Here is a 13,987-nt window from a genome sequence, read left to right as displayed (position 1 = left end):
GGACGGGCTCTGTAACTGCTCTCCTCAGTTTCCTCATCTAGCACAATGCCAACCCCACAAAGTAGCTGTGAAGGTTAAGTGCAATCTTCTGTGTAAGGGGCTTTGCCTACTGCCTCATACATGACAGGCATTCAATACATAGTCATTACGTTCAAGAGACTTGAATTTTTTCCATTTTCATTCCCTATAAAAATCTTGCATGACATTGAAATGACCCAGAGACAGCTAGTTGAAGGTGGAAGGTTGGCAACTTGCTTACAAGACGAGTCTCTTCTTCATTTGACAGCTGACTAGACTGTAGAGTGCTCAGCCCACGGTGCCTTCCCAGCGTGTTTCAGTGACAGCCTGGTCTTTGGTTCCGAAGCAAGTGGGGGGGAATGGCTGGGACTCCATGTTTCCCCTACTTCCCACTCCCTTATCACGCTTCTGTAATTTACATGTAATATTGCTGACCCTGTTTTGATTTAGTGAAGGGAAAATAAAACTAAAGTTTTCCTTTCAGGGTCTAATTTGTTAAAGCCATTTGCCCTTGTCTTTTTCCAATACCTTTTTTTTCCCTTTTATTGTCTAAAGTTTTACATATGTCTCCTTTTTCCCCAATTGACCCCGCCCTCACCCCCCACCCCCCACCCCCCAGGCATTCCCACCCCGGGCAAGCCCTCAGTGTCTGTGTCCATTGGTTATGATAATATGCATGCATACAGTCCTTTGGTTGCTCTCTAACCCCCCCTCCCCTACCATTTGTCTCTAGATCAATCTATTCTTGTTCATCAAATTATGTTGATCATTATCCAACACCTTTTTTTAAAAACTATAATTGAAGAATACCTTTCTCTGTATCTGCATATTCAAACATGCATTTAGATCTTTCTGTCTACATTTTTCTTTTATATATGTCTATTTCAGTCACTTTCTCATCATAAAGTGCTAAGTGAGGCTTCTGCAGCTTTTCAGTCATCAGCATTCTAGTGTTTTTCTAGACATTTGTTGTTTCAAGCAAGTTGGCCACTGTTGTTGATAGAATTCTAACTGCCCGGAAGAATCTCGGTTTCAGGAAGCAGATACCCAGTGATCTGTAGGGAAAATCCCAGTAGTTTGGGGAAATCCTTCCTTCCTTTCCTTATTTTATAGGTCAGGCCAAAGAAAAAGGCTGGGGCCTGCAAAGGCCTGCCTTCTTCATAGGGGAAATGGCCTCTCTCCATGTCATTACTTCCCTGCAGGATTTCAACGACGAGTTCTCAGATCTGGATGGAGTGGTTCAACAAAGGAGGCAAGACCTGGGAGGCTACAGCAGCTCCGGCTCGCAGACGCCTGAGTCCGAGAACTCCAGAGGTCTGGAAAGTTCTGTATCTTGACTAACTTTTCATTCGCCACAAAACATCTTCATCCCACCCCTTAAAAACACAAAACAAAACCAACCACAAAACACCCGTTGTCTTCCTAGTTAACAACTGGGAAGGGAATCTGGGGAAAGTTCCAGCACACGGATGTGCCTATGTGGTAAAATTCCATCTCCATTTATGCATATTTAATAAATTTCTCATAAATCGACATAATACTAGGTTGATTGAAAGAGAGAAAAATACTGTTTCCTTCCCTCTTTTGAAAATATTATGAATTGTTACAGCTGAATCATCTCCATGAGTCCGTGGGGTAAAGACAGACCGTCCTTATATTATTTTATTACTTAATTGCTCCATCATTGAATCCCCAGCCATTCAACCAGCTTAGGAGAAGATCCATTTATGTACTTGGTCATTGTGCATGTTGAGAGCTTGGTTTGCTTTTGTGGTTGATACTACATTTTCAATGTTTTGAGGAGAGTACTTATCCAGCCCTGTTTGGCCTGACAGATTTCCATGTGACAGAATCCCAGACAGTCCTCAGTGTCTCCAAAGGAGAAGCAAAGCCAACGAGGACAGATGTCCAGATGAACAGAGCACCTGAAGGCAAAGCCAAGAGTCTCCCTGCACACGGTGAGGAGCAGATTGGGGGCAGGGGCAGGGGGTGGAAGATCTGCTTGTAACTTTTATTTTTTTTATTTTTTTTTTAATATATTTTATTGATTTTTTACAGAGAGGAAGGGAGAGAGATAGAGAGTCAGAAACATCGATGAGAGAGAAACATCGATCAGCTGCCTCCTGCACATCTCCTACTGGGGATATGCCCGCAACCCAGGTACATGCCCTTGACCGGAATCGAACCTGGGACCCTTCAGACCGCAGGCCGACGCTCCATCCACTGAGCCAAACCGGTTTCGGCTGCTTGTAACTTTTAAAGGGCCCTCACATTTCACTTCATGGCTGCCTTTCATATCCCCGCCCCCTCCTTTCCTGTTGTAGGTCTTTGCATATTAATTTATTTATTCATTCAACTAACATTGCTAAGTCCTCTGCTTTACTGTGGGGGATATAAAGGTGAACAGCCTTCATGAAGGCCCCTCTGTTACTCAGAATACTTTGAGATTGTAATTCAAAAAAATGCTGTTAAAACTCAAATTAATGAATTATTTTTTATGTACTAATCTAATCTAATAAAAGAGAAACATGAAAATTGACCATACCTCCACCACGCCCACAAGCCAATCAGGAGCAAATATGCAAATTAACCCAACTAAGATGGCAGCAACCATGGAGCTGGAGCGAGCAGGAGGCTTGGGTTACCCCCAGCAATGGAGGAAGCCAAGCTTCCCACCTGCCCTGCCGGCCCCGAGCTCCGCTCAAGGCTACAAAGTTTCAATTATAGGAGATAAATAAATCCCAGATACCTGCTTCCAGCCTGCAGCCATGGCCAGCCTGAAAACGGCCCTCAGCCCCTCACCCAGGCTGTTCAGGCACCCCAATAGGACCCCCACCCTGAACCAGGATACCCTTCAGGGCAAACCAGCTGGCCCCCACCCATGCACCAGGCCTCTATCCTATATAATAAAAGGGTGATATGCAAATGGATCCTAACAGCAGAATGACTGGTAATGACTGGTCACTATGATACACACTGACCACCAGGGGGCAGACGCTCAATGCAGGAGCTGCCCCCTGGTGGTCAGTGCGTTCCCACAGGGGGAGCTCTGCTCAGCCACAAGCCAGGCTGACGGCTGCTAGCACAGCGGTGGTGATGGGAGCCTCTCCCGCCTCCTCAGCAGCACTAAAGATGTCTAACTGCAGCCAGCAGGTGGACATCCCCCGAGGAGTCCCAGACTGCGAGAGGGCACAGGCCAGGCTGAGGGACCCCTCTGAGTGCACAAAATTTTGTGCACCAGGCCTCTAGTCTATGTATATAAAAGGCTAAGTGATCGGCCTTTACGGCCGTCTGACCAACCAAATGACTGGTACATATGATACATACTGGCAATTTAAAAATAAACATTGACTCGCACATGCGCAATACATATAAAGCTCTCACTGGCACCAATCGCACATGTGTGTTTTGATCTGTCATTGTTGATCGTGAATTCGGTTGTTTTTTAACATAGTTGTGGTAGAATGACTGTTACATGTCAGATTCTTTGTCCTCAAAATGAGCACGTTCATAAATTAAATGAAGAAATTTTGGATGTACTCAATGGAGATGTTCACACATATTTGAGTGATGATTCCATCGATTCAACAGATGATGCCGAAAAGAAAATTTTCTCATCGAATTGCTTACTAGTATTACTCCTTCGGGAATGCCGTGTAATAAATTAAAATTGAAAGTACGTGTAATCATCATGCTACTGAGAAATCTTACTAGTAAATGGGGTCTTTGTAATGGTTTATTATCAAAAGATTGCGACCTAACATAATCGAAGCTGAAGTATTAACTGGATCTGCGAGTTAAGGAGAGGTTGTTCTGATTCCAAGAAATGATTTGTCCCCATCTGACACTGGCCTCCCATTTAAATTAATTCAAAGACAGTTTCCCATGATGCCAGCATTTGCGATAACTATTACTAAATCACAAGGACAAACTCTAGACAGAGTAGGAATATCCCTACCTAAACCCGTTTTCGCACATGGTCAGTTATATGTTGCTTTCTCTCGAGTTTGAAGAGCATGTGACGTTAAAGTTAAAGTTCTAAATACTTCATCACAAAGGAAATTAGCAAGCACTCTGAAAGTGTTTTTACTCTTAATGTGGTATACAGGGAGATATTAGAATAAGTTTAATCAATTTGTCAGTTGTTATTTTCATAAACATTTTACTAATATTCTAATATTCTTTCATCTCTCACACTTCTATTATAGAGAAAGGGAGAATAGCAATATTAAAATATTTCTTCTAATTAATTTCCTTTCAATGTGCACAAATCGGTGCACTGGGCCACAAGTTATTCTAATAACCAGTTACCAGTTGTACTGGTATGAGGACAAGGATGGTATCTAGATGACTCACCATTCCCTCCAACAATGCTTAACACAGAGGAGGCCCTAAGTAAATATGGACTGAAGGGAACGTTTGGAAGGAATTGTAGCTACTGGTTAAAATGACACCGGGAAGCTTCTGTTAGTATTTGCCTTGATTTCTATACTTGGGAATAATTATCTGTTTCAAGTACCTCTTCCCCATAGCAATATTGCTGGAAGAACGTGTTTTAAAACTGTCACTTTTTGTTTTCTACTCAACAGGTCAGTCAGAATCCATTGGAATCTTACACAAAGTGAAGTCTCAGAATCGTCCTACTCTCCGCCATATTCTTATATTCTATGCAGTTGTGTAAGTAAATGAATTTACTAGAAGTGACTTCAGGAAATGATTCAGTTCTCGCCCGGATGGCATGGCTTAGTGGTTGAGCGTCGACCTGTGAACCAGAAGGTCAGGTTTTGATTCATGGTCAAGGCACATGCCCAGGTTGTGGGCTCCCTCCCCAGTGTGGGGCATGCAGGAGGCAGCTGATCAATGATTCTCTGTCATCATTGATGTTCCTATCTCTCTCTCCCTCTCCCTTCCTCTCTGAAATCAATAAAAATATATATTTTTTAAATGATTCAGTTCTGAAAGGAATCATCTTCTCATGTTGCCAAGAGCCACTGTAAATCTCAGTTGTCTCTAATGTGACCCAAATCTTTTCTTCCATGGTTTTTGTCTCCTATTGCAGTTTCAGTCACATTTTCATGTCCATCCCTTTCTCATTTAAAAAGTGAAAAGAGGGAGGAAGGAAAAGCAAACTGATTGTGCCAAATCCAGCGGAGGACTAAGGGCTGAGTGAATGCTATTGGCTGGGAAATTACAATGAAGCATCTTTGTCCTGATTGTTTATTTTTCATCCAACCCATGTTCTCTGGCTAGAGGCCAAAACGACTTGAAAATGTCATCCCCTTGATTGAAAACATAGGCATTGACTTTTTAACTTCCCCCTCACTTCCAGTCTGTAATCAGTGGTTCTGAAAATAGCCGGACCCAGTTCTGGGCTCTTCCTCACACCAAGGAGGACAGGCCCAGTTTGGTTTCCAGATAAAGCAGGGAATCTGTGAGTCACCAGAGAACAAGACTGGGCACTCACAGGCTGGGCCGGGCCCTTCTAGTGAGGGAGGCAGCGCCAGGGGAAGGAGCCGCCTCGGGGGTGGCCCGGGAAAGCCTATTAGAATCTCTTGTAAGTTGAGGAACTTGGGCTAAAGAATTTTAAATCCCTTGATAGCTCTAAAGTTTTGTGACAAGCATCTACCTTTGAAGAAAGATCTTTTTTAAAATCTCTTTGGCCAAGTTGTTTTAGAAAATACTTTGCCTCGAAGAATGTACAGTTGGCTCTGAGTTATTGTTTTATTTTTTCTTGTTAATCCTCACTTGAAATATTTTTCCCATTGATTTCTAGAGGAAGAGAAGGAGAGTGGAAGGAAGGGAGGGAGGGAGGGAGGGAGGGAGGGAGGGAGGGAGGGAGGGGAGGGGAGGTAGAGAGAGAGAAACATTCATGTTAAGAGAGAGATATCGATCGGTTGCCTCCCGAATGAGCGGGATCAAACCTGCAACCCAGGTATGTGCCCTCGACAGGGAATCAAACCCAAGACCCTTGTGTGTGTAGGCCTACGATCTGACCACCTTGCCACACCGACCAGGGCTGTCTCTATGAGTTTATTATTTTGTGAACATCAGGGCCTGGCCGTTGACCACTGAGATTTCTCTTGTTTTCCTTTCCAGTGTCTGTGCGCTAATCCTCTCGACCTTCTACATGCGATACAGAATTAACACCCTGGAGGAGCAGCTGGGGTCACTGACCTCCATTATGGACACCCATCACACTGAGTAAGACATGTCCCTCCTGCGCTAGCATCTGCTTGCTATTCAGATTAGTAGGATGTCTGACTTGAGTTTAGCAACCTTCTTAGCAAATATTAATTAAGCATACATTTTGTATGAGATATTTTAAGTGTATACATGGGGAATACAGAGGTGGGAAGGTCCCAGAAATGAATGACCTGACTGTGCATGTTCTTGAGTTGCTATCGTGTTGCCAGTGATGAGGCAAGAAACAAGCCTAATTGTACATTATCTTGTTCTTTTATCCTGAGACTCAGTTGTGACCTTGGCCCATTTATTAAAACATGAAAGTTTAGCTGAAAGGGCAGGGAGTCAAGACATTCATAGGAGAGAAGCAGTTCAAGTAACTCAGCACATCTGATCACCGATAACTCTGTATTGGCCCATTTATTTACAAAACTCTTCCTCACTATAAAGATCCACGTGACTAGTAATTGCTTGATGGTGCCTGTGAAATTTTTCCATCACAGTCATTTTACATGCCTGACCTAATTAAACCTATTCAGACAGAGAGCCCTTTCCTTTAAACCCATGCCCATGAGGATTTTGACGCACTGCCTAAAAAGTAAAATAAAGTGTTATTCCACATTAGGAAACATACTTTTAGCAAATGTCCTAAAAGTAGGGCTAGTCCTCTACACAGAGTACACACCATGCGCTGTTGACTCTACTAGAATGGATGCACACATGCGCAAACACAATTTTCTCTCACTGTACCTTATTACTGCTATTCCCATTTTACAGATGAGGTCGCTGAGACCCAGAGAAATAGTTAGCTTCATGTCTGACAGTTTGAAATAGAATCAGGATTCAAATGCAGTCTGTATGACTACAAAGACCATACACTGCCAGCCAACCAGTGGCTACATCTACAACTGAGAAGAGCAACAGTTCTTGCAAATTGATGCTGTAGTGAGGATAGGGAGGTTACTGGAAGCTAATGAAAAGGGTTGAAGAAACCACGGGCTTGAGAATAATTGTCTGATTTTTGTTTGGAAGCCGAGGCACATTGCAGCCACTTAAACAAAAATAGCTTCAGAGATTTCCAGCTGAGCTGTTAAGAATTAGCCCCCAAACATCCAGTCTGGAGTGGATTACTGCGGGGCCTTTCTGATGTGAACAAGTTAAATGCTCACTCTCTTCTGCTATAACCTGGTTTTCTGTTCATGTACATGCCAGAGGTGTTTCTTCCACTTCCGTCTTGGCCGCTCCGGCCCACGGTAATGTTTCTCTCTGTCCTCGCAGACAGGCAGCGCCGTCCAGCCTGGGGTCGCAGGTGCAGTTAAACGCAGAGGCCCTCTGCCGGGAGCTCACCGCGAACATCATGAAACTGGAAAAGGTGATTTCTTTCTCGTGCTGGGGCAGCCGTGGCGGGGCCTGCCGCTTGCCATAGATCAGTGGTTACGCATTAAAACCCTGCTGGCGTGTGCAGCAAGCAGCCTACATGGCCAGACCCAGCCCGGGGATTACACGGTAAATGTGAAAGACCATTTTTTATTTCCGCCAAGAAATAGGTTCCGACCTCATTTTCCTTGTTGGTGTGTCTCCTGGCTTTCCTCCTTGGTTAGAAATAGTTCTCTGTGCCACAGAGCCCAGGGGCAGGTGACCTCTGACACAGGGCTGGGGGAGGGACCCAGGAGGGAGTGTCCCAACCGAGAGCCCAGCCCCACCTCCACCCAGGCCCACGGTGGCCACACACAAATTACTGCATTCATTCCCTGTCGTAACCCTGAGAGATGGACGGCACTGTTCCTATGTGACCGAGAAGAATCCAAGTTCCTATTAACTTGCGCAAGGAGACAAGGCTAGGAAGTCGGCAGACCTGGAATCGGAAGCAGGTCTGTGTGACGTCCGTTGTGCTTGGAAGCCCCCTGCTCTCCTGCCCCTCAGAATCCAGCCTTAGTCCTTGCTGACCGCGCACTGATGTGCCTGTACCACTAAAGGTACCTTCCTATGAGGGCAGCTGTGGGGCAGGCCTGTCCTCATGCCCTTGGTATCCTTAGAACTCAGTAGGAGAGCGAACAGGAGAAAAAACCAGGCATGCCAGAAATATCCTAGTTAAGCCTGATTAACATTTCTTATCCTGTCCATGTGTTTGTCCCTTCCCCTCTAAAAATTTGTTCTCACCCTAACCCTTAAGGAAAGGGTTCGGGGAGTTCAGTGTTCAGTTCAAACCCACAAGTGCCCAGTAGCTTCCCACGATAATGCAGTTACACTTACTTGGGGAGAAACATGAACTACAAAGGAGTCAAACTGTTTGTTTTGCTTTACCAAATGTTACCTAACATTGACCCACTGAAGTATGGAGAGCAAAGGTGTTCCCAAACTCCTGTCCTTAAACCAGGGCATGCCGGATCCTTCCTATCACCTCATTGTATCTCCCGGCTGACTTGAAACCTTTTTCTCTTTTAAATCGAAATCCACCTAGAGAAGGTATGGGGTAGCAAGCAGAATTATTTTCCTTTCTACAACGGCAGTTGTTGAGACTTGAGATAATTTTTAGTTTTCTTTGTAATGAAATGTTGACCAGTGTTTGGGCTTCTATGCGGACCAAGTGAGTGGGCTGGTTTTGATTTTGTATCTTGCTCCCTCTGGCATATGCCGGAATGCTTTGGACCAGAAGCACACAGAACCCTGCCGCCTTCGCCTGTGTTACTTCCCATTCTCCTGCCGGCCTGGCTGGGACACCACATTCTATAAAGAGTCAGGAAAAGAGGAGCCCGGACAGAGGCCCGCCACTCAGCTACGAGGCCACGCTAGGTTCCTGGAGAAACCGTTGTCCTGAAGCAGAAACAGACAAAACTGGGTTTAGAGTCAAATGCACATGTTGACATTCTAAAAAGTTATAAAGTGCACACCTGACTCTAAGGAATGGAAGCAGAAGTTACAAGGCCACACCCATGTGCCTTGGGGTCGGTCTGCCCCTGCGGCCAGAGGCAGTCGGGCGATGGTGCAGCACCGCCTGCTGGTGAAACCGCAGGCAGCCGTGTGCGGCGGGAACCGGAGCCCCGTCTCAGCTCCTTCACTCTGCACCCGCAATTCCCCTCTACCCTCCGTCAGGGACTGTTCTTGTCCAGGCCTCCTGACCTGCTCTGCTTGTAACTTCCCGATTTCTATTCATGGCCTCAAGGCCCTTCCGTCATCCTTGTTGGAAATCTAAGAATAATTTTTAACCCCTCCTCTTTTCCACCTGCCTAATGGGTGGAGCAGTCCTCTGCCATCTATCTTCACATGCTTCCCAGGGGCAGCATCTCTGTCCATCCTGGCCCCTTGCACCCAGCCCAACAGTGGGCACTCCGGTCTCATCATGGTTTTTATTTGCATTTTCCTGATTACCACCACAGGTGAACATCTTTTTGGATTTTGTTCTGTAAATTATCCCCTTCGTTTTACTTTGGGGTTTTTTTGTCTTTGTAGGAATGTTCTATATATTTTGGGCATCAGTTCTTGGTTTCTTTTCTTTTTTCTTTTTAATCTTTATTTTTGAACATATTGCAGATGTCCCCCTTTTTTCCCCACTCCCACCCCCGCCCTGTGTTTGTCCATGGGCTATGCTCGTATGCATATACATTCACTGGTTAATCTCTTCCTCCCGTCCCCCCACCTCCCCTCCGAAACATGGCAGTCTCTTGCTTGTTTTGGTGTCTCTGGATCTGTTTTGTTCATCAGTTTATTTTGTTCTTAGGATTCAATTAGTATTATGCTAATTGAAATAAGCCAGTCAGAGAAAGACAAGTATCACATGATCGCACTCATATGTGGAGTCTAATCATTTCTTTTTCTGTCTTCCCACTCCTGCTTTTATCTTTGGTCCTGTGGGATAGGTAGGGAAGACACGAAGTAGGAATATGGAGGACGAAGGCAATGCCTTTTGTGGGTAAAAAAGGAAATACTTATTTTCTTAGTATTGGAAATGGCATTCATGGTGGAACAGAACAGGAGGAAGAGCATATATCCTGGAATCAAACCTCTGTTCTTATCCCTCCTCTTCCCTTTACTGTCTGTGCAACTGGTCTTTCTCCACAGCCTCTGGCCCTCGGTTTGCTGTGTAAACCTGCCTGTGGGGTGGTGGTGTGTGGTGAAGGGGAGCATGCGTGGAGCTCCTGGCACAGATGTGTTAAACCCCTCCCTCTTCACATAGCCTGCGTGTGCCTGTAGGACATCACAGACTCTTTTTCCAAAGAATGCATTCTCTTCTGTTTCTCAGTGTTCCTTACTACCATTCTCTGGTGAGAATGTCTTGCTCTGAATTATTTTAAGAAAATGTTTACTCAAAAAACATTTTCTAAGGACATTTTTAATGCCCAACCCTGTACTGTAGTCTTGAGACCCAATGATATGGCATGGTCCTGGTCCCTGTCCCTGTGAAATTCACAATCTTCTGGGAAATGTTGTATGATATCTAATAAGAAAGTTAAATGTTATTGTTTTAATACATTTTTTATTTCAGAGAGGAAAGGAGAGGGAAATAGAAATATCAACGATGAGAGAAAATCATTGATCGGCTGCCTCCTGCAGGCCCCACACCGGGGATCGAGCCCACAACCCAGGCATATGCTCTGACTGGGAATCAAACCCTGACCTTCTGGTTCATAAGTTGACGCTCAACCACTGAGCCATGCTGCTGGGTGGAACTTTAAACGTTATTATGTGGTGTTTGTCTCAGACTATCCAATGGGCTCTGTAAGGACCAGCTCCCTGCCGTGTCCAAATGCTTTGGGTCACACCTGGTGTCTCCTGAGCTGTGTAGTTCTTCCTCCTGTTTTCTCTTGGACTCTTCCGACATTTTATCTTTGTGCCGCTTTCTTTCCCAGCGCTCTCTTTTTTCATTTTAAAGTGGATTGTCTAACAGTTCTATTCCTTTAAAAAGCATTTGTTTGTGCCGATCCAAAGTTAGCCGCTAGGTAGTTGTGTGGTTTTTTTAATAATCTCAAGCACTACTTAGGCCATAGCAAATATGCCCTTAATAGACCCCATTCTATTTAATAACAGGAGCTTCTCTGTTATTGTTTCAAGATACAGAACAACTTACAGAAATTGCTTGAGAATGGCGACTGACCGACCAGACTGCTTGGGCCAACGTGATACCTCGCGCTTCCCTTTGAAGAAGGTGCTCCCCGAGGCGCCCGGCGAGTGCTCCCTGCTGGCCGGAGGAGCGAGCGGAGAGGCACCAGCCACATTCGCACTTGGAGGTCTCCAGCTCAGGAAAGGGGGAGGGGAATGATTCTGGTTCCTGTGCAATAAAAGTTGACCTTGACTCTCTGAGGACGTGTTCGGCGTCGCTGCCTGAAGGAACCAGCCCCATCGCGGGAGGACCTGGTGGACACTCGTGAACGACTGTGGTCCGGTGGCCATCGTGACTGTCAGCAAACACTCCACAACGTGCCTTGTCAGTCCCTCCCCCCCTCCCCTACACCGCAGCCTTCAAGCTAAGGGATAGATCATGTGCCAACAGCCCCGAGCTGGCCCTCTGAAGATTTAGCCATAACTCTCCGGAAGGCAATAAGGAGCTCTAATGGACAGGCTTGCTTCAAAGAAATGACCCCAGCATTTTGTCCTTTTTTTTTTTTCCTTCTACTGTTATGTTCTGGTTTAAATCATCTGTGTATCCTAATTTCTCAATTGAATATTGGCAAAAATATTGGGCAAAGCAAATAAACCATCCATTCACATTTTGTTTTGTCCCTCTAACTAATACGTAATTGAACTGATTCTCACCCACCCCAAGTCAAGAATCTGTGAGACCTGGGACTGAAATACTAAATAAGCTTACTCGAAACCAAAACTAATCTTTAAACCAAAAAGTATAATGTGATTTGATACACGATGAAAAACATGGAATTTTTAAGATTATAGGTGGACTATGTTACTTTTGAAAAAGGATGTCTGTATTGAATGTTGAAACCCATTTCAGCATAACGACAGAATGCTTTTGTGCTTTTGCTGACTAAAGAAATAACCGGTGGTTTGATAACTTCTATTTATCATAGGGTTGCCTGGTTTTTATTAATAATTATTTAGGTACTGTAAGATCTGTAATATGAAAGGTATTCCGTTTCTGTCTGCAATGCATTTTATAATCATTTCTATGAAATGTATTTTATTTAATCAGATAAGCTAATAAGTGAATTGGTTACATCATTTGTGTCTGTTAGCCTACTGGACAAGAATTGTGCCTGGTGCACCCTGGCTTTTAATAAATACTTATTGGTGAAAACACCTTCCTAGCACTGTGCTTTGTCAATTTCTTCTTTTAACAGACATATTTTTAACTGCTTCTTACTTCCTCCCTACTACTTCCAACTCACCCATACTTCTTTTCTCCTGAGTATTCATTTCTGAACTCAAAATTATTTAAATTTGGGTTGTAATAATATGAGGGAAAGAAAAAACTCTGAAATCAGAAAACCAATGCTGGATTCCTGGGTCCACATTTTATGAGTTGTGTGACCTTAAGCAAGATATTTGGCCATTCCTCCACCCCCCCTCTCCCCACTATTTTATTGAAAGGACCAACAAAAAGTCACTGTGAGGAGTAAATGTAATAATGTCCCTAAAGTATATTGCTGTGTCATGCAAGTAGTATAATCTCATAACAGGTTACCATATTCATTATTTGTTTAATGTTTTCATGTCCAGCATCCCAGTTTTATAAAAGTTCTATGTCAATGCTTTTTTTTATTTCTTTTATCCTCACCAGAGGATATTTTCCTATTGATTTTTTTTAGAGAGTGAAGGGGAGGGGGGAAGGGGAAAGAGAGAAACATCAGTGTGAGAGAGAAACATTGATTAGCTGCCTCCTGCATACTCCCCACTGGGGATCGAGCCCACAACCCGGCATGTGCCCTGACCAGGAATTGAATCATGATCTCTTGGTTCATAGGTCGATGTTCAACCTCTGAGCCACACTCTCCGGGAGGGATCCACTTTTTTGTGTTCTCCCCCCTACCCCAACAATCATATTGTTGACTCTTCCAAAGAGAAAGGAAGCGCTTCATTTCTGGACTTAGTTTATGTACTTTTTTTTCCCCTTTGGGTATGTTGCTGTTTGTTTTATTTTCTCTTTTATTGGATGTATTGGGGTGACATTGGTTAATGAAATTATATAGGTTTCAGGTTATACAATAATATAATACATCATCTGTATATTGCATTGTGTGCTTACTGCGTGTTTTATTTTTTATAACTAGCTCCTAAGTCAAAATCTGGTGCAAGTGGCCCTGGCCAGGTGGCTCAGTTGGTTGGAGCAGCATGCCATACACCAAAAGGTTGTAGGTTCCATTCCCAGTCAGGGCACATACTAAGGTTGTGGGTTTGATACCTGGTCAGGGCGTGAATGGGATACAACCAATCAATGTTTCTCTCTCACATTGATGTCTCTCTTACTATCTCTCTCTCTCTCTCCTTGCCCATTCCTCTCTCTCTAAAAGCAATAAAAACATATCCTTGCGTGAGGATTACAGTTAAAAAAAAAAAAATCTGGTGGAAGTGGATCTAAATGTGACACCCAGGTCATATGTCTGCATATTAACTACAACAAGCATGGGAAAGCAAACATCTGGGATTTTCAGCCTCTACCACCTAGCTACCAAGGTAGGGAATCTTAGCATAGGAAGGGTTTTCAGATGCTGAGAGGCTAAAATAATAGCAAATGTCTACCATATACCTTGCCCCTTAAAGCGTGAATATTTATCCTTACAGAATCAGAAAAGAATAAGCCTTAAAAGAGATTATTGGTTGTAACGCTATTCCA

The 13,987-nt window shown here is 44.1% G+C and overlaps 1 protein-coding gene across 6 annotated transcripts in view; it reads left to right on the top strand.

The window, feature by feature from the left end:
- Positions 1–12,453, top strand: part of GRAMD2B (GRAM domain containing 2B) — a 102,630-nt gene extending 90,177 nt beyond the window's left edge. For 2 of the 6 annotated variants that reach the window (XM_059693741.1, XM_059693744.1), the window contains exons 9-14: positions 1,221–1,332; positions 1,854–1,976; positions 4,608–4,695; positions 6,115–6,219; positions 7,480–7,573; positions 11,251–11,436. In XM_059693741.1, coding sequence (XP_059549724.1) covers positions 1,221–1,332; positions 1,854–1,976; positions 4,608–4,695; positions 6,115–6,219; positions 7,480–7,573; positions 11,251–11,292 — 564 coding nt within the window. In that variant the 3' untranslated portion in view covers positions 11,293–11,436. Of the gene's footprint in view, positions 1–1,220; positions 1,333–1,853; positions 1,977–4,607; positions 4,696–6,114; positions 6,220–7,479; positions 7,574–7,970; positions 8,010–8,857; positions 9,579–11,250 lie in introns of those variants that run through there. The other 4 variants (XR_009452582.1, XM_059693742.1, XM_059693743.1 and 1 more) reach the window with 4 other exon arrangements.
- The last annotated feature ends 1,534 nt before the right edge of the window (positions 12,454–13,987 follow it).

The sequence above is a fragment of the Myotis daubentonii genome, chromosome 4, assembly GCF_963259705.1.
Source record: "Myotis daubentonii chromosome 4, mMyoDau2.1, whole genome shotgun sequence".
Classification (NCBI taxonomy): Eukaryota; Metazoa; Chordata; class Mammalia; order Chiroptera; family Vespertilionidae; genus Myotis; species Myotis daubentonii.
The sequence above is the reverse complement of the archived record's forward strand: the minus strand, read 5'-3'. Positions and strand labels throughout refer to the sequence as shown.